Source organism: Petaurus breviceps, unplaced genomic scaffold, assembly GCF_028583685.1.
Source record: "Petaurus breviceps papuanus isolate PSGF00001 unplaced genomic scaffold, PetGlider_PUasm1.0 98, whole genome shotgun sequence".
Lineage (NCBI taxonomy): Eukaryota > Metazoa > Chordata > Mammalia > Diprotodontia > Petauridae > Petaurus > Petaurus breviceps.
In genome coordinates this window covers 59,744,351-59,768,014 of record NW_027187460.1, presented here as the reverse complement: position 1 = coordinate 59,768,014, position 23,664 = coordinate 59,744,351, and the positions used below count along the sequence as shown (strand labels likewise).

The following is a 23,664-nucleotide window of genomic DNA, read 5'->3' as shown; positions in this document are numbered from 1 at the left end:
TTAAATGGTTCAGATTATTGCAGTCTTACCTCAAGGCAGTTTCTATCCACTGTAACTTCCATTAAGCATTTCCCACTACTGGCAGATGATGAATAGAGACCCTGACTGGGACGGCCAAAAAGATCCTCTTTTCTAGCATTTGGCTGTAATTTCAACAGAAACATTCTAGTTATGCTACACATTTAATTTAGTTAAAATTTAGGCAAACCAAAAAGATTTTAGAACTGGCCTTTAGTTTCACCTGTAGAAGATGTGGCTGATCAGCCAAAGGGATGGCTTCAGCCAAAGGTACTTCAAAAGGATTTGGAGGTATACACCCAAGGAATGTCATGGAATCTGATCGTCGGAAAAATGGATGATTCTGTCCAGTTTCTGCAGTAAGAGTATCATCGTCTTTATCATTCAATGTGGCACCTAAACATCAAGAAAAAAAGTTTGCTGTTTTTTTTTAAATGGATTTATTACCTGTACCTTTTAAAAATCAAAACTCATTCTATATTTCTTGGTTTTGTTCCACTGTGCCACTTTATTCAATACTTTGGTCCAGTGTCACTCAGAAACAATGGACAAACAGTCCCCAAACTTTAGAAAATAAAGTTGTTAGAAAGATCTGAGGCTTCAGTACAAATTATTCTGAGTCTACTAAGGAAGTTTCCAGTAGGCATTTATAGGAACAATGGTGATGCCAAGTCAAAGATCTTTTCCAGTTTCTCCCAAAACTGCTATAATTCTCTCCCCATAAAGGATTTGACAAAGTGGAAAACATGTCTAACAACCTAAAACTTGCAGTCCTGAAAGATATTTTGACTGAAAAATGGAAAGGCTGCTCAGATGTTAAAATTTTAACATGTGTTATCCTATTTCCTCTACTCTTCAACAAAGACAAACCCAAGTTAAGAGAAAAAAGTCAGAAGCAAAAGATCACTCAGGGAACAGCTTATGCTGAGTGCTTAGAAGACAATTTTGCAGATATGCCCATGAAACAAAACTGAAATAACAGTGAATTAGGAGTTAACTACTAATATAGGAATATCCAAAACTACCTTACTCTCACTAGTAGAGAAAATTTCCAATCACTAAGGTGACAATTATAATGTACTAATCCTGACATTCATGAGCTAAAAAAAAATCATAGTTCAAGGTATAAATACAGCCAAGATCCCCTGGCCATTTTCACTGTTCTACTGCTTATAACTATAACATAATAAACTAAATTTAGATTTTTATATTTGGGTAATTCTGTCCTATCAATAATACATATTTTATTGCCCTCATAAGATAAACTCATTAATGGACATAATTCTGTTAATCCTTTGTTTCAAGGAGTTCCTCAACAATACAGCCAAACAAAAACACATTGCCAAAAAAAGAAATGACAAAAAGAGGTATAAAGGAAAAGTTAGGAAATAGAGATCGGAAAGGTAGAATAAACCTCAATATATATATTTTTTAAATCAGCAATAAATGTAAAACTACAAATAAGATGCACACAAGCAAGAAAATGTTTGGAATAGAACATAAAGAAAAGAGATTCCCATCCAGACCCCCAAAAAAGCTCAAAAGCTGTTAAGAATAATTTCTGAGGCAGTCATTCTTTAAGTAGATTAGCAGTTTTTTTGTGCACTAACTTTGATTGGTGTCATCATCATTTTCGTGTTCTGAATCTTCATTGTCAATACCTAGTTCCAAGAGCTCCCGGGTCCTAAAAAAGAATGAGTCAGTCATTTGGCATAAGCTTTTTTTGGCTCCATCAGTGCCAGGTAAAGTGGGGTCACAGCAAGCAGAAAGCATTGAAAAAATAAGAAAACACCAAAGCATATCATACCAAGCAGAAGAGTCATGGACTCCAGGGAAATTTGGCTGGGTTGGTTTTTTTCTTGTTTTGTAGTGGGGTTATCTTTTTGGTGGTTTGTTTTTTTTTTTTTTTTTGGCATCAAATTTAAAATGTTTGCATTTATGATTTATCTTGTAAACACAAACTAGTTTGGCCATCCAGGGAGCTGACCAGTTGTTAAAAAAAAAAAAAAAGCAATTTATCTAATAACTAACAACCCTCTAATTCAATTATAATGGTGAAAGAAATTTCTGTGTAAACATGAAAACAAGGATATGCAATTAGCTGGCCTAGCTAAGAATGAAAGAAAACTTTGGATTTCAGAAAGAGGTATGTTGAGGAGCTGCTGTGAGCACATCTTTTGATTAACAATTTGAAATGGGAACAGAACTGCCAGCTTAAGTTTAGCACTACAAGTGATATCAAATTTCAGGCTGCAGAGAACATTTAACTATATATATATCCTTAGGGATCTTGTGTATTATATGCAAACAATCTGTTTTAAGTCAGATGGGTTTATACCACTATGTTTTCCCCATAAGTTATTATTGCTGACGTTATTATCGTCGTTATTTATTCTCATCATTTATTTCCATCATTTTGTTTCAATTTATAATTTGAATTCTTAAAGTAGAGTTCCAAATATTGAAAGAGGGCACATGCTAGAGTCAACTATGAATGCTAAAAACCACATTCTTTCTTCTAAAACAATGACACTGTACAAATCATAACTTTTGAAAAAGACTAAAATTTCCTAAAATTTTATTTGATGATATTCTAAACCAAAGAACTTAAGTCTGACTAAAAATAAAAGTTGCCATAAAAATGGTAGTTAGTTGAACAAAGCTTTACAAAATTATATTTTAAATTGAAACATATATAGATAATAAAAGAACATATATGTTAATAACATTGGGTAGGCTTAAACTCCATTTCAACCAATAATTTGATTGAGTAATGAGGTACAACCTATCAAACTTTTTAGCTTAACAGAATACAACTAACTACTGGTTACAGAGTGAATATAAGACACTACTAAAAGTTGGCTATAAATGTATTCTTGTTATAACTTTGTACTTAGAAGTCTGTCCAGATTCTCTTGTCTCAATTAACAGGGATTTAATAATTTAAGTATGATTTTATGTGAAACTGAAAATGCAACCCTTATTCTCCTTAGAAAGCATGAATTATCATACAACATATAACACAATAAGATCCCACAGTCAAATACATTATTCCAAAGAAAGAAATAAACAGTTGTCAATGTTTCATATGGAAGTAAGTGGTATTTGACTTAAAACCTTTAATCACAAAATATTTCAAGTAGGCTCCTGCTTTTGACTATTTTAACTATATATTTTTTGTTCATTCTAATTTAGAATTACTAAAGATCTGAGTCTTAACCTTCTTTTTCAAGGTTCTTAATAGCTCTATTCCATGAGTAAGGGTAAGGAAAAAAAGTGTGAAGTATACGAGCTTTGTAATACCGGCTAACAAAGAAATAATAAATAATTAAGTCTAAATTGAGATAAAAATCATAATACAGTCACCTCAAAATATTAAGCTCAGTACAGAATACAATGTTGCTGATTAAAGTGGTAGGTATAGAGGAGAAAATAAACAAGGATCATGGTCCTGTAGAGAATCAAGAATTGTTGGGTAGCCTTGCATTGGCTCATGCAATTTTTCCTTATAGTCTTCTTTGCTCAATTTTGATGTCCTAGCTCCAAAGTCTGATGACATGAAAATAAAGGTAATCCCAAGCAAATAAGTTTTAATGCTTGAGTAGTTTACCTTTTGCGTTCCAGCTGAGGTGTATCCAAGGTTGTCTGTTGGTTCATTGCTTTAATCCAATAAATAAGGGCTTGAAAAACATATGCTACATGTTTCAGTGAACAAACATCCAAAACAGGAAGAACATCAGAATGCTCATCATTATGAGATCTCATTAAAGAAAGGGCATAATTTAAGAAGTCACCTCGAGCAGACATCATTCCTTGGCGGGCACTAAGTAAAGTCGCACGCCTGTAGAAACAAAAACAAAACAAATGAAACTGAAAACTGTGAAAGTATAATGACCAAATTTGACTCCAAAGTAGACATATAACAAGCAACCTCTTTCAGGTTGGTTCTTTGCAGAGATGGAAGAAGTAGGGGTCTAGAATTCTGAATACACTGTCAGACTTTCTGAATATGCTGACTAGTTTGATGAACTATTTTGTTTTCCTCATTTTTATTCTTTGTTATAAAGGACTGTTCTCTGACAGTGATAGGAGAGAAATAAATTGGGAAATATAAATGATGTGTAAAAACAAAATAAATCAATAAAATTTAGTTAGCAAAGAAAAATAGATAAATAAAGTGTGATTTCTGCCATCATAATTTTACCAATTAGTAGACTGAAAACACTCATTAATAACAAAAGAGTGTAAATATCATTTCAGGGTAGACTTTTTTGTTTTGTTTTTGTACCCAAGGACAATGCTTTCCTTAAACACAGAAGACACAAAAAAAAATGGGGAACTGGTGTGGGTATGTGGGAAGGGTGGAGGAGAGAAGAACTTGATACCTGTGTTCAAATATTTGAAGGCCTTTCACCTGGAGAAAGGCAAATGAATCAGATATAAAGAGGTAGACATGCTGTAAGGAAAATACCCAAATACTTGGGAAGCGGTGGGTTCTGTCTACCTCTTTGGAAGTCTTTAACAACAGGCTACATGACAAGTGGATTATTCTTCCTCAGGTATGGGTTGGACAAGTGGCTTCTAACATCCCTTCTATCTTGAATGCTGTGTTAATGACAGAAGCAATATTCTCCTGCTCAAAGAGGTAGGCCCAGTATGCTACACACTAAGCAAAGAGTTAAATCCTTCAAGTTAATTTTTTAAGAAAGTTGTTGTTCAGTTGTTTTAGTTGTCTGACTCTTGGTGACCCCATCTGTGGTTTTCTGGCAAAGATACTGGAGATAAGTCTTCCTGACTCCCAGTCTGGCACTGTATTGTGCCACCTGTCATTTAATTGAGATAAAAATGCACAGGACTAAGACTTCTTTACAGAGTAGACTTCCTAAGAAGAGGGATTTCATTCACCTTTAAAAGACTTATTTTGATCCTGAAATCCAAGAATGTACTTTCAACAGTGTGCTGACTTTTGAACCTTGCTATCTAGCCTGTATCTCAAATCTAAATCCATCTTAATCTTATCCCTAAAACTAAACTTATCTTATCTCCAAATAGGCCATTCTTCTTGATTGTCCTCATTTAAAAAAAATGTATCTTCCATCACTCTGCCAAGTAATTCCATCAACCAAGAAGTCTTCCTTCCCACTACCTCTCTCAAAATTGTTTCTTTTTCTCCTTTCTCCTCAGGACCACTGACACTAGCTCTGGTCCTTATCTCACATCTAAACTAAGAGTGGTAACCTATAGTCATACCTGGTCTTCTACCCCATGGACACCAGTACAACCTATACACTACCAATTATTCTTGAGCTTTAAACCATGTCACCACCCTCCTCAAAAACTTTGAATGTTCCTATCTACTGAATAAAATCAAAGCTCCTTATGCTGGAATTTGAGCTCCTATACAACATAGTCCAAAAGTCCAAAGTCTAACCTTTTTAGCTTGACTTCCAACATTCATCTTTAATATTCACTAAGCCCTAGAGAGGATGCTAGATGACTGTTAACAGAGTGCCTGACCCAGAGTCAGGAAGACCTGAGTTCAAATCCAGCCTCACACACTAGCTGTGTGATCAAATCACTTTATGCCCTGTCTGCCTCAGTTTCAACTGTAAAATGACCTGGAAAAAAAAAAGAAAATGGGAAACCACTATAGTATCTTTGCCAAGAAAACTCTAAATGTAGAGGGGAAGACAAAGAGCTGGAGATGACTGAACAACAACATTTTTATGGAGAAGGAAATGACAAACCACTCTATTATGTCTGCCAAGAAAATTCAAAATGAGGTCATGAAGAGTCATGCATGACTGAAAAAGAACTGACAAAATATTCTGGTCAGGCTAGAATGTGTCCTTTTCTAAAGAGGTACAGAACCCACCCCTTTTACTAAAAATGACCTTCTTCCATTATTCCATCTTTGTCTATAAGTACTGGAGGGGGAGGGAAGGGCAACTGGGGTTAAGTGATTTGGCCAAGTCACACAACTAGTGTTACGTGTCTGAGGCTGGTTTTGAACTCAGGTCCTCCTGACTCCTGGGCCAGTGCTCTATTCACTGTACCACTTAGCCGTACTGGTATCTCATATTCTAAGCCCCAGATAAGATACTACATGCAATGACCACAGGTAGAAGTGAACCATTTTTTCCTTTATGAGTATTTTATTCTACTTATATAGCACACTGAATTCTAGCAGTAGTTATTTGTCACTATCTCCACTTTTGGATTACATGTCCCAAAAAGAAACTCTAACTTGTATGACTGCATCTTGTGGAGCATCAAGCATAATATTACAGGCTAAATACATTATTTTTATATCAATAAAAAAGTATACTCAAACTACCCTTGGTAAACTTACGGGAAGACATGGACACGAGTAGCACAGAAGAGGTTGAGACATATTGGAGGGAACATTCAAAGCAATTAAATGACAAAATAGTACTTGAATCTCATCTGAGTATGTATTCAGGCTATTCTTTAAGGACATTCGACTTTTGATACAATCCCTCTTCCCAAATTGAAAACGATCTTTCCTTCAGCAAACTAGTACACAGTGGATAATGTGCTGAGCTTGAAGTCAGATAGACCTAAGTTGAAATCTGGACCCAAACACTTAACAGCTGTGTGACCCTGGGCAAGTTGCTTAACCTTTTGTTTGCCTTAGTTTTGTTCAAACTATAAAATGGGGATGATAACCGTATTTATCTCCCAGGGATGTTGCAAGGATCAAATGAGAACAGCTATAAAAGTGCTGAGCACAGTACCTAGGACATATTAAGTTCTTTATAAATGCTTATATTTCCTTCCCTTCCTCTTTTTCACTTTATGAATATCTATTCTTCACTAAAGAATACATGTTCCCATGGATACTATGTAAGTTCTATGATGGAAGACAATGTGATAGTTCATAGTTTGTTTTTTCTCTCCAAGCACTCAGACAATGCTTTGCACATAAAGTGCTCAGACAAGTATATTTATGAAAGATGTTATTCTATTCCTTGTCTTCCCCTCTACACTTCACTACAAAGACCATTCGTTACCAGTATGAATACAATTACTACTATTACTGGAGAAGGCCATTTGAGGCTGGTAAACATCCCTTTTAAGAAAGATGGAAAATCCATTGCAATGTAGGACATAATTATATCATTTTATTATAACCACATACTTTAAATTTTAAAGTGGTCAAACACAGATATTTGTTTTCATGATTCCAAGCAAATGTACACTATTAATACGGTGAATTTAAAAATATTCTTAGATCCCAGTCTACAAAGTGTTCACTTTCAAAACTGTAGAGAACATTAAAAAAAAAAAAGACTTCATACCGTCTGCCCTCCAGCGTTCTTAAACTAGCCTCCTCACGCGCAGTCATTCTTTCTCTCCTGGTTGAATTCTGAGAAGCATGAAGAGGGTGATTTGGATGCCCAGGATCACCAGCAGATGCTAATGCAGAACCATAACGCAACTGGGCTTCTGTGGAATCCATAATACTGACCATCCAATTCCATGTAGGAATCAACTTCTCTTCTACATAATTCTTTTCAAAATATAAAAAACAAGATGATGCAATGAATTAAGACAGAGCAAGGCTAATTCAAGAAATATATCTGTAGTCTTAAAGACTGTTTTACATATTTAGGTGACTAAATAATCTGCCTGCTGACATTTTAACAGTTTATGCATAGTTATTATAATAATTATAGATGGTAGAAAGATAGCATGTATTATAAGTTGATTCATACCTGTAAGTTCACTGCGTCTTGATAAGTCAATTTCACAGCTGCTGGGATCTGAGAGTATACAAGGTGGTTGTATTTGGGAATAAGACCCATCAAGTCAGAGATCTGTCTGATGACAATGCTATACGCCCTTGCTAAACTGCTTGCAGATGTTAAGTAGCTGCTGGCATTGCTAGCTTCAAGAGCGGCTGCAGCAGCTGCAGCACTTGTACTGATGGTACCACTACGGCGTAAGTTGGACGGATCAATATAAATCAAACCTGCTGAACTGGCTAAAAGGAAGAAAAAAATCCACAATGAGCTATCCATCTACTGATCATTTTATTTCTCTAGTTCTGTACATACTAAAATTCCCACAACAAATCTATCTGTATCAGTCCCAGGACATTCAATGAGGATGTTAATCATAATGCTTCTTTCTTTCTTAGGAACAACGAACTATAACCTATGGAAAAATGTTTCTAAAAGTCATAATAACAAATTATTTTAAGATTTAATTTTTTTCCCCCAAGATAAAAATTGTTTAGTAAGAAATGTATTCAATTACTAATTAGAAGACACAGCATTTAGACTTGCCTGCTGGTGCTGATGTACTGGAAGGAGTTGTGCTGGTGGTTCTCTGATTCTGGGTGTTGCGCACAGCCCACTGCATAGAGCGGGGTGCCTGGGCAGCACCATTAGCATGAGAACTATTTGTAGTTCTTTCCAGCGGCTCATCAAGCATAAACGTCTCCTGCTCTATGTCATCACTCTGGCTACTGCTGCTGTCTGAATCACTGGAGTCATTGGACTGAGAGTCATCTTCAGAAAAAAAGGCAGGTACGCTGCTGGCACCTAAATTTTATTAAAATAAAAAAAAAATTTGTCCTGGATTTGTTGGTAGACTTAAATGAAATTATTTTGCTATCACAACATATTCACTTTCAAGAAAACATACATGTAGGGGCGGCTAGGTGGCACAGTGAATAGAGCACCGGCCCTGGAGTCAGGAGAATCCTGAGTTTAAATCTGGCCTCAGACACTTAACACAAAAACTAGCCATCTGACCCCAATTGCCCTCCAAAATAGCAAAAAGAAAAAAAAAAGACAAACCAAAAAGAAAAGATACATGTATAGCAGAAGCCTCAGAATGTGACCAGTGGCCTATAAAACCAATTGCTAATAAGTGCTTATTTATTATAAATTTTTAAGGTAACAAAATTGAAAATAAATCAACATATGATTGGGAACATAAAGCTGAAATACTGCTAAAATAATTTCTCTAGGTGGAGCTCTGGCTTCCACATCCCCCAATTCATGTCAAAGGGGACTCTGAACAAACTTTGGAGCTACAGAACCCACAAAATGACACAGAGAAGCTAATCTCCCGCTGAGGACAGCCCGGCAGGCTGGCAGGAATCGGCCAGCACAGAGCTCTGGGAACCGACCACAGCTCCACTCGAGCCCAAGGTTTTAGCCCCAGTGCAGGCCTGACCAAGCACCAGCTAGAGGGACTCCAGATCACCAGCAGCTGTGGTGGTTTCCAGAAATACCAACACATAGATGCTAAGGACACAGTGAGAGGTCAGTGGAGTGTGGACTTTGGGATCCAGTAGTTGGGAGTGCATTGGCTTTTGCCCCCAGGGCGAGAAACCGCACAGCTGCCCCCACATGGCAGCTTCAGCTCCTGGCCTGCAGAGTGTAGGGGGACCAAGAGACCAGTGTGAGGAGTAATCGCTCTTGCTTTAACCTGCTTGGATCTGGACTGTGGTCTAGGGTGGAGGTCCTGGGGTGTGCGACCAGCTTCCCAGAGTGTATGGAGGCTTCAGAAGGTGCACCCAACTAATACCTTCTGCAGCTGAGAAAACCCCAGCGTTTGGGACAAAGCTCCTGTCTGGTGGCAGAGTCCTACTGTGGCAAAAAGCCCAAAAGTCAAGTGACTGAGTGGCGAAATGAGCAGGCAAAGGAAGCAAAATAAACAGAGTACCCCAACTTTACACTCCTATTTTGGCGACAAAAAGGAACAAAGCATGGAACAGGAGGAAGACAGTTAAGTCGGAACTCCTGCACCAAAAGCTTCAAAGAAAAATATAAGCTGGTTACAGGCCATAGAGGACCTTAAGAAGCAAATAAGAGAAGTGGAAGAAAAATTAGGAAGAGAAATGAGAATGATGCAAGAAAATTATGAAATGAGAGTCAATAGCCTGACTGAGGAAAATAACACCTTAAAAAAGTAGACTAACTCAGATGGCAAAAGAGGCTCAAAAAGGCAACGAGGAGAAGAACGTCTTAAAAAGCCAAATTTGCCAAATGGAAAAAGAATCTCAAAAGCTCATTTAAGAGAATCATTCCTTCAGAATTGGATTTGAGCAAATGGAAGCTAACGACTTTATGAGAAATCAAGATGCTGTTAAACAGATCCAAACAAATGAAAGAATAGAAGGCAATGTGAAATATCTCATTGGAAAAACCACTGACCTAGAAAATAGATCCAGAAGGGATAATTTAAAAATTATTGGACTACCTGAAAGCCATGATCAAAGAAAGAACCTAGAAATCATCCTCCAAGAAATTCTCGAGGAAAACTGCCCTGATGTTTTAGAACCAGAGGGCAAAATAGAGGTTGAAAGAAACCTCCTGAAAAAGATCCCAAAAAGAAAACTCCTAGGAATATTATAGCCAGGTTCCGGAATTCCCAGATCAAGGAGAGAATTTTACAAGCAGCCAGGAAGAAACAATTTGAATATTGTGGAAACACAATCAGGATAACCCAGGATCTGGCAGCTTCTACACTAAGGGATCAAAGGGCTTGGAATATGATATTCTGGAGGGCAAAGGAGCTGGGATTAAAACCAAGAATCACCTACCCAGCAAAACTGAGTATCACGTTTCAGGGGAAAATATGGTCATTCAGTGGAATAGAGGACTTTCAAGTATTCTTGATGAAAAAACAAGAGTTGAATAGAAAATCTGACATTCAGATACAAGAAGCAAGAGAAGCATGAGAAGGTAAACAGGGAAAAGAAATCATAAGGAACTTATCAAAGTTGAACTATTTACATCCCTACATGGAAAAACGATAATTGTAACTGATGAAACTTTTCTCAGTATGAAAACAGTTGAAGGGAATAGAAATATTATATGTCTGTTTAGGAGGGTATATGGACATATGAATACATATGTGAATGTGTGTATATATGCTTACAGGTATACATAGATAGAGGGCACAGGACCAATTTAATAGGAAGGGATGACACTTAAAAGGAGAAATTAAAAGGTAAGAGAGGGATATAATGAGGAGATGGGGAGAGGCAGAATGGGGTAAGCTATCTCATATAAAAAGAGGCAAGGGAAAATGGTTACAATTGAGGGGAAGAACAGGAAGGCAAAAAGGCAAAACCTTATTCTCACTGAATTTGGCTTTGGGAGGGAATGACATACATACTAAATAGGGTATCTCACCCTACAGGAGAGTAGAGGGGAAGGGGATGAGAGGGGGGATGATGGAAGGAAGGGCAGGCTGGGGGGGAGGGAAGTTGGAAACACCCACTTTTGAAAAGTGACAGGATCAAAGTAGAGAATAGAACAAGTGGGAGGTGGGATAGGAGGGAGGGAAATATAGTCAGTCTTTTACAATATATCTACTCTGTTAATGTTTTGCATAGCTACACATGTACAACCTATACTGAACTGCTTATCTTCCCAATAAGGGTGGGTGACAGGGAGGAAGCGCATGAATCTGGAATTCAAAGTTTTTAAATCAAATGTTTAAAAATATAGAAATATTATTATTAATACTTTTTTACATGTAATTGGGAAATAAGATATACAGGCACTGGGGCATAGAGATCCACTATGTCCTACTGGAAAACTCGAAGGGGGCATACGAGAAGATATGGGAGAGAGCAGTTTGGAGGACGGGATATCCTGTGGGACTGCTATTTTGGGGCGGTGGGTAGGGGAAAAACGGGGAAAAAATTTGTAACTCAAAATCTGGCAGAAATGAATGTATGTAAACCAGGAGTTAATAAAGCACTTGAAAAAAAATTTTTTTTTAATAAAACAATTTCTCTAACACCTGATACCCGAATTTTCATCAATTTTGAATAATTATTTCAATATTGGTCAGACTTTAGGCTGTTCTTTTCCCCAAAATCAGGTTTAAAGGAAACCTGAGGGCAGCCTACAATCATGTTCTTAATACCATATGAAGAAAAGCTATGATTTAGGCCGAGACCTCAGGAAGCAAAAAGAAATTTAAGATACTTCACAACTTTTCCTCTACAGATCATTTGTCCTTGTGGAAAGTGACACTAGTCCCCTGGTGAGATGTTAGTGACTGAATCTGTCTGAAAGGTGCCCATGTCACTGTCACAAAGTCAGACATCTATCAATTGGGCTAAGATGTAGTTATGAACCACATTTTAGAACATCAATTATCAAATACAATAACACATATGAGCTGTCGTGCTACACGTGCTGCTGCTCACTGGCTGGCCATGAGCTTCCCTAAGCCTTGATTCTTTATCCACAGAAAATGAGGGGAATAATACTTAGTTATTTCTTTCAGGGAGTTGTTGAGAGGAAATCACTCTGCAAATGCTCCAGTGTTATATAAATCTAAAGTATTATTATTACAATTAATAGGGAAGGAGAAAAATAATATAGATGCATATATGTCATTCATTTTAGGCCAGATAAAGGAGGAAAAAAGGGGGCAGTTTTCCCTTAAGAAGCTTTTAAAGGAACACTATAGGATAGGGGATAAGTTCTTTACTTCATAAAGAAACAATGAGAAAATGCAATCAGCAATGAAAATACTCAATTAAAAACATTAAAAATTGCATCTTAATATTACATATGACGGCTACCATTAAGCAACCTTTAAATGTGTCAGAGAAGTGAAAAAAAAAAGCTTAGCTTGTAAAATTCAGACAGATAAGAGTTTGACCAAGCATTTACCAGTGTTATTCTTCACTAACTTCCCTAATTCTAGTATAAATTGTATAGGACTAAGAGAGATGAATCTAAACAAAATATCAAAATCAGGGTACATCCTATGCAACCTTAGTCTCAAGTGGTCTAGCCTCTGTACTTCCTTTACTGACTCACAGTTCAGTCCAAGGCCATGTCCTATCATTTTCCCCATTCTATGGCCCCCTTAAATCTACCAATGCAAGAACCAATACAGTCATTTTACCATCTAGTTTGGGCATTTTACCAAAATCCAAGTATTCTGAAGAGTATATGAGAGTATCTCAAGAGACCTCAACTGTGCTCTCTTCTGCCTCTATGAAGTGCCCTATTCCCATTAATATAATAAACCAAAGTCTATCCTTTTATAAAAAACTTTAGGGGGTAGCGAGGTGGCGCAATAAATATAGAGCACCGCCCCTGGAGTCAGGAGGATCTGAGTTCAAATCTGATCTCAGACACAACCTCATTTGCCTCTTGCCTTCTCCCTCCAAAAAGAAAAAAAAAAAAACAAAAACAAACAAAAAACCTATAGGAAATGGGGATGGGGAGAAGTTCAATGAACACCAAAAATAATCAAATAATAAAATTTTTAAAAATAAAGAGGCCTGGTGCTCCTCTCCAATGAAAGACTCATGCTAGGAAGATGGGTTTCTGGGAAGATGGAGGTCTGAAAACTTGACTCTCCAAATTTCCTCCACAGAAAATGACAGAACATTGCCTCAGAGCAATTAGAGAAGAACAGAAATGAACAAAAGTCAGGGTAAAGCAGATATTCTCCTAAGAAGACCCCAGGAAAGACCAGACCTGTGTGAAGTGCAAATACCTCCAGGACAACTCTGCAGAATGAATAAACAAGTCCTGGGAGCAGGTGGGGTGGGGAGGCAGTCTCAGAAACTTTCATCTCATGTACAGCATGGGGGTCTGAGGAAAAGCCCATGTACAGCATGGGCTGAGGAAAAGATTGAAGGAACTTCCACTGTCCAGGGAATCAGCTGTGCTGATCAGGTACATCCCAGGCTGGAGTTAGCATACTAGTGAGTACAGTAGCAGAAGAGCAGGGAGTCTGCTGACTGTGGGCACTTGCAGGAGAGCAGAGTCCCTGCTTTCAGTTCTAAGACAGCGAGGAGAGCTGTAGTTTGTAGCCACCAGAGGGACCACAAATAGCAAGACAGCAAGACCAGGGGCTCTAGCAGAGGCTTAGAAGTGAAGAGGAAAGCATAAGGCTGAGCTCTAGGACAGACCTCAAAAATTAACAGTAAGAAGGACCTGAGGCTGGGAGCATTACATCCCATACCTCAGGGCTACAACTTGATCATACTAACAGTTGTAAAAATATAAATAAAATAAAAACAACCAAGCAAAAGAGAATAGATAGTTATTTACAGGGATAGAGAAGATCTGGGTTCATACTGAGAGGAAGATAATGGAGCTAAAAAAAGTCACTCTTTTTTCAATGAGAAACATCAAATGGTCCCAAGCACAAAACTTTCAGGAATTTGTGACAAAAACAGCAGAACTTAAAGGAAAATTTGACAACTTTAAGGACCAATTATAAAGGCCTCAAGGGGACTTCAGGAAAGTCAATCACCAGCAGCTGCAGCAGTTTCCAGACTTCTAAACCCATAAATGCCAAAGAGAAAGTAAAACAGCAGTAGAGAACCCTGTTGCAACTGGGTGACAGAAAAGCGTGGTCTGACCCCTGTCCCCATGACAAGAGGTGGTAGAGGCATGGTGGCTGCAGCTGCTGCCATGTGGCTGCTTCCAGAGCTCCTGGCCTGCAAACTGGAGGGGCACCAAGCAACCATTCAGAGGGTTCACTCTTGCTTTGACTTGGTTGGATCTGGATCGCTGTCTTGGATGGCAGTCCTGGGGTGAGAAACACCAGTGTACCAGAGCTTGTGGTGGCTGTAGAGAGGACGCCCTCCTCATAGCTCTAGCAACTGAGAAAACCCCAGCAATTTGGGACACAGCTCTCTCCACTCTGGAAGCAGATTTCTACTGTGGCAAAGAGCTCAAAAGTCAAGTAATTAGCTGGCAAGATGAGCCAACAGAGGAAGCACAATCAGACCATAGGATCCTTTTTGTGGGACAAAAAGGATGAAAACGTGGAACCAGAAGAAGACAACAAAGTCAAAACTCCTGCATCAAAAGCTTCCAAGAAAAATATGAACTGGCTACAGGCCATGGCCTGCTGAAAGAGACCCAAAAAAATACTGAAGAAAATAACACCTTAAAAAATAGACTAATTCAAATGTCAAAAGAGGCCTAAAAAGCCAATGAGGAGAAGAATGCCTTAAAAAGTAAAATTGATCAGATAGAAAAGGAATTTCAAAAACTCACTGAAGAGAATAATTCCTTCACAATTAGACTGGAGCAAATGTGGAAACTAATGACTTCATGAGAAACCAAGATACTATAAAACAGATCCAAACAAATGAAAAATTAGATGACAATGTGAAATATCTCAACTGGAAAAACCACTGACTTGGAAAATAGATCCATGAGAGATAATTTAAAAATTATTGGACTACCTGAAAGCCATGATCAAAAAAAGAGCTTAGAAATAAAGGCCTCAAAGGTCAAATTGTTTACTTATATAAAAAAATATTACCAGTTCTATTATGACTGTCATTTTCATTTGAGTAGTTTGAAAGAATCGCTTGGATTGAGTATGATGAGATGATTCTAAAAAAAAAATAATGTAGGGAGAGATAAAAAAAGAAATTTTCTCATACAAATGTGGCAAAAAAGGAAAAATTGATACAGAAGAAGCTAGTGTAGGGAGGGCAGATAGTGCTGAAACCTTACTCTAATCAAGAATGGGTTAAAGAGGGGCGGCTAGGTGGCCCTGGAATCAGTTCCACCCTCAGATACGTAACACCCACACAAAAAAACTGGCCCTGTAACCTTGGGCAAGTTACTTAACCCCAAATCCTGGGCTAAAGGGGGAAAGAACATCTGTATCTAAAAGGGTATAAGTCTTCTACATCTAGAAAGAAATAAGAAAGCAAGAGGATGGGGTGTGAGAGAATAGGATAGGAGATGATAAGAGAGGGATTCTTGGAGGGTTAAGGAATAGGAGTACAAGTTAGAGGGTAGAAGTAAAGCAGAGGAGTGAAGAGGGATAGGAATAAGGTGAGAAGGAGAGTAAGGAAAAAAAAGAAAGGAAGAAAATATATAAGTAACTGTAGCTCAGAATGTGAATGGGATGAATTTACCCAAAAAATGGAAACTGATAGATAGATTAAAAATTTAAATGCAAAAATATGTTGCTTTCTGGAAATGCTATAAAAATGAGAGAGACAAACAAAAATAAAGATCAGGAATAAAATTTATTATAAAAAAAACAGCAGTAGTAATCATAATTTCAGACAAAGTTAGAGCTAAAAGAGAAAAAATAGGGAAACTACACTATGTGTCAGTCCTATTATTCAACACCATTTCAGACCATTTTAAAACTAGACAGTATAAAATACCTGAGAGTACATCTGCCAAAACAGACACAGGAACTATATGAACATAAACAATGAAACACTTCGTATCCATCTACACTTCACTGTTAAAACCTCCTTTGGGGGGAAAGTAAGAGGAGGGAAATAAAATAAAAAGTGCACAGCAGGGAACAAAAGAAAACCTACATAGAAGCAAAGAAAAGCTCTAAAACTTTCCAAACAATGTGTAGTATTTATTATATAGGTTTTCTTGAAATAGAAATTTATTGCTTTATATTAAATTATCTCATGTTCTGCATGACAATTTTTTTTCTTTACTTATTTTGTAATTAAGTTAAAAATAAATTTAAAAATAGGAAAATAAAAGAGTAATGCTAATAAGATCCATTGGTAGGTCACCCAAACTCTTAAGAATAAGACTGGATCTTCAAAACCATATCTAGTAATTATTCCAGATGGGAATAAATAACTTCTACAAGTCTTCAATATGATTTTGTAGAAGTCCTTTAAGGAAAATTTTTAAAGAAAAGACTCAAATTAGCTGTTGGTGTCAAAATAACAAGGTAGTACAACTTGCTTTTAAGTACACAGGAAAATTAATATCCAGATTTATCATTTTTACCCCCTCCCCAACATTCTTCCAAATTATATGAATCATATGGTAACAGACAAAAAAGTCATGAAAACAAGAAAATTATTATAACAATGAATAAAACATCTTTTCTTTGAATTTAACTTTTACATCAACATTAGTGCAATTCATGAAATTATTTTTCCAGAATAAACTGTTTGAAAAAAAATCTCAAAGATATCCATCTCACATTTGAGGTTCTGACGTATTTTGGAACTAGTAATGTATGCTCAGCAAGAAAAAAGAGAAGCTGAGATAACATACCTGCTTCTGAACCTGCAGTAGCTGCAGTCACAACACTTCTTCGCCCACTTGCATTATCTTGGTTGCTGTGGTTACTCTCACTGTCACTTTCAGTTTCAGCTGCTGCTAATAAATCTAGTTCCATATCACTCCCTAAAAATATTTTAAAGGAAAAATACCAGTCATTCTATGGAATCAAATTAGAGACCGGAAGACAGAGGAAAAGAGAAAGGATTGAGGAGAAGAAACTGATAGAGCAAGATGGAAATAAATAACATCAATCTGACTAAGTGATAGGCAACCGCAAGCTCAAAGAGTCTAAATACGAACAAAAGCTAGGATATGAGCATAAGTGCACATGCATATGTAATGCTACTGTAATCTATAAGAAGAGCGAGTGAAGGGCTGATATACAAGGCATCGCCAAGGCGCTTCGCTTTTATGTTCTCTATTCCATCCACTTTGTCACTCTGCCACCAGGCACCGCGGCCTCATACCGTCTTCATCGTGCTCGTCATGCTGACCCTCTGCTTCAGCATTTTCTTCTCCGTGTTCTTCTGGCTCATCATGATGGTCTTCTTCTCCAGCAACACCTTCGACAACCTCAACCTAAACCACAAGTCTTACTTTTAGACAAACGATAACAGTATCCATCATGAAGAGTGCATTGATACTAATCCTCCTTTTATAATAATTACTCAAATGAAACACTTTTGTTAAAAACGGAGTGTATCCTGAAGTGCTGAAAGGGAACCCTGCCACTAAAAACTGTTTCAGAAAGTGAAGGTCTTTCTAACTATTTGAAAGATATTGTTTTTACAATGAGTTAAAATCAAATTCATCAGTGTTTATCCTGAGTCAACATGTTCTAGGAAGATAGTGATTCACACATGAAAGATGCCCTAAAACTTTTAAGTCAAACTATTTTCTACCCAGTCATGAATTAAGGATTCCAGGTATTTAACAATATATATGATGATTACACCAAAAAGATGAAGTTAAACTATTAGTCAACAATGTATATGATTAGTTTCTGTGATAATACTATTATACTAATAAACCAATATTTAACAACTTAATCTGATAAAAAACAAAAAAGACAACCTCTTCCACATCTGCTGAAACGATATCATCTTGCTCTTCATCTCTGCCTCGAACAGGTTGGGATTGACTAATACGTCTCTGTTGAGGATTCCTTATGATGTAAGATGACTGAGATTGACTAGAACTGTAAGAAATTAAAACAGATGACATTTCAAATTATTGTTAAGAAAGCATATTTTGGTTCATAAGAGAAAGATGATAGTCTGGAAATATGACATACTATATTTAGACTCTACTTCTAGTCAATTTTTAAGTGCTAAAGAAAACTTTAAAAATTTATAGAGGTATTAGATATTAAATATCTCTAACAAATGTATTTCAAACACAGTGCTTTAAAGTACATCTAAACAGTATGCCCTACACTAATCTGACCACACAACAATGTCTGTCTTCAAATATACTGAAAGAAAATATAAATAACAGCTCAGTAAGTATAACTGCCTTAAACACCTATACAAAATTGAAAAAGTAGAGGAAATGCAATGGAGAAATTATTTAAGATCATTTTTATACTGAAAAATTATCACATAGCATTCAATAACATAATTTCATATTAAATATTTTAGACCAGAAATTGATGTCTGTATTAAAACTTCCCTAAAAATCCCTTGATAAAAGGTATTATTTCCTTCTTTATATTAGTATCCCAAGCATGTACCTGGCATAGATAGGCTTAATAAATGCTTGTTGATGGATCTGGGAAATGTTAAAGTAATTCTGATAATCTATAAATGTAAGATGCAAATTTATATCAGCAGATAAAATAGTTTTATCACAGATTCATCAGAAAACAACTTGCCAATCTCATAAATAGTTTTAATTTTTCTGATGGGAAACCTCCCTTTCTTTGTAGTTGTTAAGATTTTCATGACCCTTTATTCCACACTCAAGTTAGTACTTGGAAACTTCTTAAGACAGCAGTTTTGTCAGTGAGGGCACTTCTATTCCACATGGAGATCATATACCCTCAAGAAATCTTCTGACTTGCTAAGTCATCTTACCACAAATGAGTTGTTCGTGACCTCATTTGAGGTATTCTTGGCAAAGAAAATAGAGTGGTTTGCCACTTCTTCTGTAGCTCATTTTATAGATGAGGAAACTGAGGCAAACAAGATCAAGTGACCTGACCAAGCTCACACAGCTAATAAGTGTCTGAGACCATTAATGAACAGTGAATTACCTACAGAAAACCTAAAAGTAGTATTCAATGATATTTATAAGCTATTTTTTTTTTTTGTAGTTTTTGAGGCAACAAAAGCTTAGTCGTTAGAGGACAGATTTTTATCAGGCAGCAGGTTCTTAGGAAGTCACCATCTTAGTTGTATCTGGCAGACACTATACTATATTAGTAAGGCTTTCCAGATCTCAAGGTCATCTCCATACCATAACGAATTAAGGTATGAGAATAGGGTTATAAGCTTAGTGCAAAAAAATTGCACTAAATTTGGATCCCAGTTTTTAGTGGTAATTTGGAGTAGGAGTAGTTCAATATGTAATTATAGCAAAAAATAAAAAGTCCTCAGGGGGAAGATGGGGAATGAATAGTGTACTTCTTCCTTTCTGTGTTTTCATGACATATTCACTCCTCAGTTTCTGTTGCTGGCTCATTACTTACATTATGACCCCTAATTTTGGATATTTTTCCCAGGGCTCTGTTTTGGGACTTCTTTTCATTTCTCTCTAAACTATTTCTCAAGAATCTAACTCAGTTCCCATTGGCTTAATTTTTATGACTATGCAGATGACTCAGAGATTTATATATCATAGCCCTAGCTCTTCCCTGAGATTCAGTCAACAACTGCCTACTGTACATTTCAAACTGGATGCCCCTGAAATGCCTCAAATTTGGTATGTCTTAAACAGAACTCACTGTCTTTCCCACAACCCCCTCTTTAACATTCCCATTTCTGCTGAAGGCACCAACATTCTAGTTTATCAAACTTATAACTTTGGATTTATTCTCAACCTCTTATTCCATATATCTAATCAACTGCCAAATTTTGTCATTTTTTCTTTATCTCTCCCATTTGATCCCTTCTCTCAATTCACACAGCAATGACTTAAGGACATAACTGTTTTCTATAGTCAGTCCATTCTACACACAATTGCAAAAATGATTGAATCATTACTCTCACCTCCTCAAATTCTACTGGGTACCTGGTAGCCTCTATGAATAATTATAAACTCCTGTTTAGTTTTCTAAATTCTTCAAAATGAGGTCCAAACCTATTTTTTCAAGTCTCATTATACAGTATTCTTCCATTTCCTGCTTCACTGCCTTTCTTCTAATCATCCTCTGCTTGGAATGCATTCTCTTAGGGAGAAAAGTGGCCCAGTGGAGAGAGCCAGCACCATGTCTGGAGTCAAGAAAACCTCAGACATTTAGACCTGTACGACCTCAGGCAAGTAAAATAACATCTACTGGCTCCAGTTTCTTCAACTATAAAACAGGGATAATAGCATCTACCTCGCAGATTTGTTGTCAAGGTTAAATGATATAACATTGTAAAAATACTGGCACACAGAAGGCACTTAAATGTTTTTTCCCTTCCTCTTCCATTGCAAAACACTACTTCCTTTAGAAAACTGTTCTTGATCCCTAGTACCCACCTATCCTGAATCCTGTGCATTTGTTCTATAAGTATTTAAAAGATCTGTATATTCAAATATATACATGTTGTCATCTTTGAAAGAATATAAGCTCCTTGAGAACAAGAGTTGTTTCATGATTTGTATTTGTACCTCCAGCCTCTAACACTGTGTCTGACACATAATGGGAGCTTAAAAAAATGCATACTGATTAAAGGGACAGTATCATAAGACCTATTTACTACCTTTGTACTACTCAGCATGACATTTTTACTAACAAAATTTCAACATGAACTTTAAAAACAAAGTAAACAATATTGTAAAATGATCTGTGTTTCCTGAAAAAGATCGCAAAGTCTCATCTCAAGTTTTTGTTTCAACTCTGGACTGAATGATGCAACCAGAATCTTATTCTCCATTTTCACAGATAAAAATAGCTTGCAAAAACTAAAGATGTTCCAGATGTAAAAGAGGATACACTCCAATGTTTAATCTACAGGAGAAAACCGAATACTTTTAAGCACTGTTACCATTTAATTACACAAAATTTAATTACTACAAATGAACCTCTATAATTTATAGAAAGATAACGTAAATCAGGGGTGACTAGGTGATTCAGTGAATAGAGCACTGGCCCTGCAGTCAGGAGGACCTGAGTTCAAATCTGGCCTCAGACACTTGACACACTTACTAGCTGTGTGATTTTGGGCAAGTCACTTAAACCCCAACTACCCAACTACCCTCCAAAAAGCAAAAAAAAAGATAATGTAAATCATTCTATCTGAAAATTGCACAAAATAGATGCTAAATATTTGCTAAAGTAAATTGAAAGATTTTTATAGATTTGTTCTTTTACTGAAAAAAGTAAAAAAAAAAATCTCCATACAGAACTCCATTTCTGTTTTGTGAAAACAATGACAGTCAACATTTATATAGCACTTTATGTGTGTTATCTCTTGTAGATGCTAAAAAAAAAATTCCTGGCTTTTTTTTTTAAGTCAGAAAACCTAGTCATCTTGAATCATTCACAAGAACATAAGTTCTCAAACTTATCTGGTCTATCACCCCGTTAAAAAAAAAGAATGTGGGACACCCTTGCCTGCCAACAGTTGCTTATTAAGATCTGTGGCACGACAGACTTGACCACTGATTGGTTATAACTCACATTTAGTGTTTATTTGGAAAATAATGAAATCACTACAACTTTAACTCTGTTACACAACAGATGAAACATGTACTAATGTTTTTTCACAATTTTCTTCTCTTCTTTCCTTATGCTTCTACCTCTCCCTTATTTTTATTCAAGGCCCCCCAACTGCACCCGAGGCTACTACTGCCTCCTCATCCCCTTCCCACCCACCCACTCCCATCTTTCCAGCACCCCCAGAGGCAGTGCCCACTTTGGAAACCTCTGCACAAGATAAAAGCCTGATGTAATTAGAAACCATTAAGGACAAAAATGCCTTCGTCATAAAAGATGAAGAACTAAAAACTGACTCTTAGCAAACTAAGCTTACAAGATGGGTACCCTGCGAGAAAAGGGAAAGAAAACACCAAACAAACTTGACAGAACTAGTTAAAACTTTCTGTTTTCTAGTAAACAGCCAAGCAATATTAATGTGATATTTAAACAGTGGGAAGTTAACATTTTATTTGATAAAAATGTGAAAAATGAGTGAGGTCTAAACAAAATGGCCCAAAGGAACCTACAAAAGAAAGGATTAACATCCTCTTCCTATGTCTAGAACACAAGCTTAATAACCATCTTCAAACTCCACCCAATACCCACAAAGTGATGTTATCTGTGAACAATAGGGTGACTGAAGGACATGGAATTATATAATCAGAAGCTGGCTAAAATATTAATACAAATAAACCCCATTTGGGCTTACGAAACAATCAACAGGCAATTTAGTAAGCATTAACTGGGATTACCAAAACAAAAGGAAAACAGTACTTGCCCTCTGAGGATCTCATAAGTCATAAAAGTAGGGGAATATAAAAAGACTAGTTGTTTTGGACCAGTATGTATCCAAGGGAATGCTTATTAAGGCAGGATGGGACTAGGTTATCAAGGGCTTTAAAGGTCAAAGAGAGGACTTTATCTTTGATTCTAGAGGTTAACAGGCCATGAGAGTGTACTGAGCAGAGGAGTAACAAGATCAGATCTGTACTTGAGGAATATCACTTTGATAGTTATGAGGATAATGGATTGGAGTGGTGAGGGACTTAAAGCCTCAAGATCAATCATCTTTGGACTATGACTCAGTTATTATGCTTTTACTATCTTTTTCAATTCTTTCTGCTCTGTGACACTGGGCAAGGGAAACTGTAGCTCAATGAGGCAGATGAAGATAAAAAAGCATCTGGGTTTACAGTCCTTTCCAGGTCAACAAAATGCAGCATAAATTCAAGATGAAGAGAGATAGAAAAGGTAATACCCAGAAGATGTTTCTGGTAAGACCACTGAGATTATATAGAACTTTTAACAAATAAATATGTTTTTACTTTACCTCTCCCCCTCTTGTAGTCATATGGTCAAGTCAAGCCAACAGTTTTTCAGACTTGTGTATCATAAACATTAATGGTGACTGAAGGAAATCAAAAGACTGCTGCTGCTGGCATCTAGCTGATGTGATATTGAGAACAAGCACCAGAAATGAAATTTACCTGTTAGACTGGTCCGATGATGGCCTTGGCGGTAGAGGCTCCACAGAAAAGAGCTCTTCGCTGCCCTGCATGGCATCTATGCTAGTACTAGCTAGAGTAAAAGGGGCAGTGGGGCGAGCAATTCCCATCCTAACTGGAATAATCAAGGATTCTGCTACATTACATAGTTCTTCCACAGCATATGGCAACAATGCTTGAAACACTCGCTTACACTTCCCAATTGGCTGTGGAATAAAGTTGCTGAAAAAATAAGAATAAATTATTT

At 36.8% G+C, this 23,664-nt stretch overlaps 1 protein-coding gene across 9 annotated transcripts in view; it reads right to left on the bottom strand.

Moving 5' to 3' along the window:
- The window catches only part of UBR5 (ubiquitin protein ligase E3 component n-recognin 5), a 192,032-nt gene that overhangs the window by 23,979 nt on the left and 144,389 nt on the right, over window positions 1–23,664 (bottom strand). For all 9 annotated transcript variants that reach the window (XM_069081109.1, XM_069081110.1, XM_069081116.1 and 6 more), the window contains 11 exons: window positions 23,400–23,639; window positions 18,141–18,264; window positions 17,534–17,645; window positions 17,058–17,189; window positions 8,327–8,588; window positions 7,758–8,022; window positions 7,341–7,552; window positions 3,629–3,859; window positions 1,629–1,702; window positions 242–414; window positions 30–143 (listed from right to left, as the gene is read on the bottom strand). In XM_069081109.1, the coding sequence (XP_068937210.1) occupies window positions 30–143; window positions 242–414; window positions 1,629–1,702; window positions 3,629–3,859; window positions 7,341–7,552; window positions 7,758–8,022; window positions 8,327–8,588; window positions 17,058–17,189; window positions 17,534–17,645; window positions 18,141–18,264; window positions 23,400–23,639 (1,939 nt within the window). The remainder of the gene's footprint in view (window positions 1–29; window positions 144–241; window positions 415–1,628; window positions 1,703–3,628; window positions 3,860–7,340; window positions 7,553–7,757; window positions 8,023–8,326; window positions 8,589–17,057; window positions 17,190–17,533; window positions 17,646–18,140; window positions 18,265–23,399; window positions 23,640–23,664) is intronic.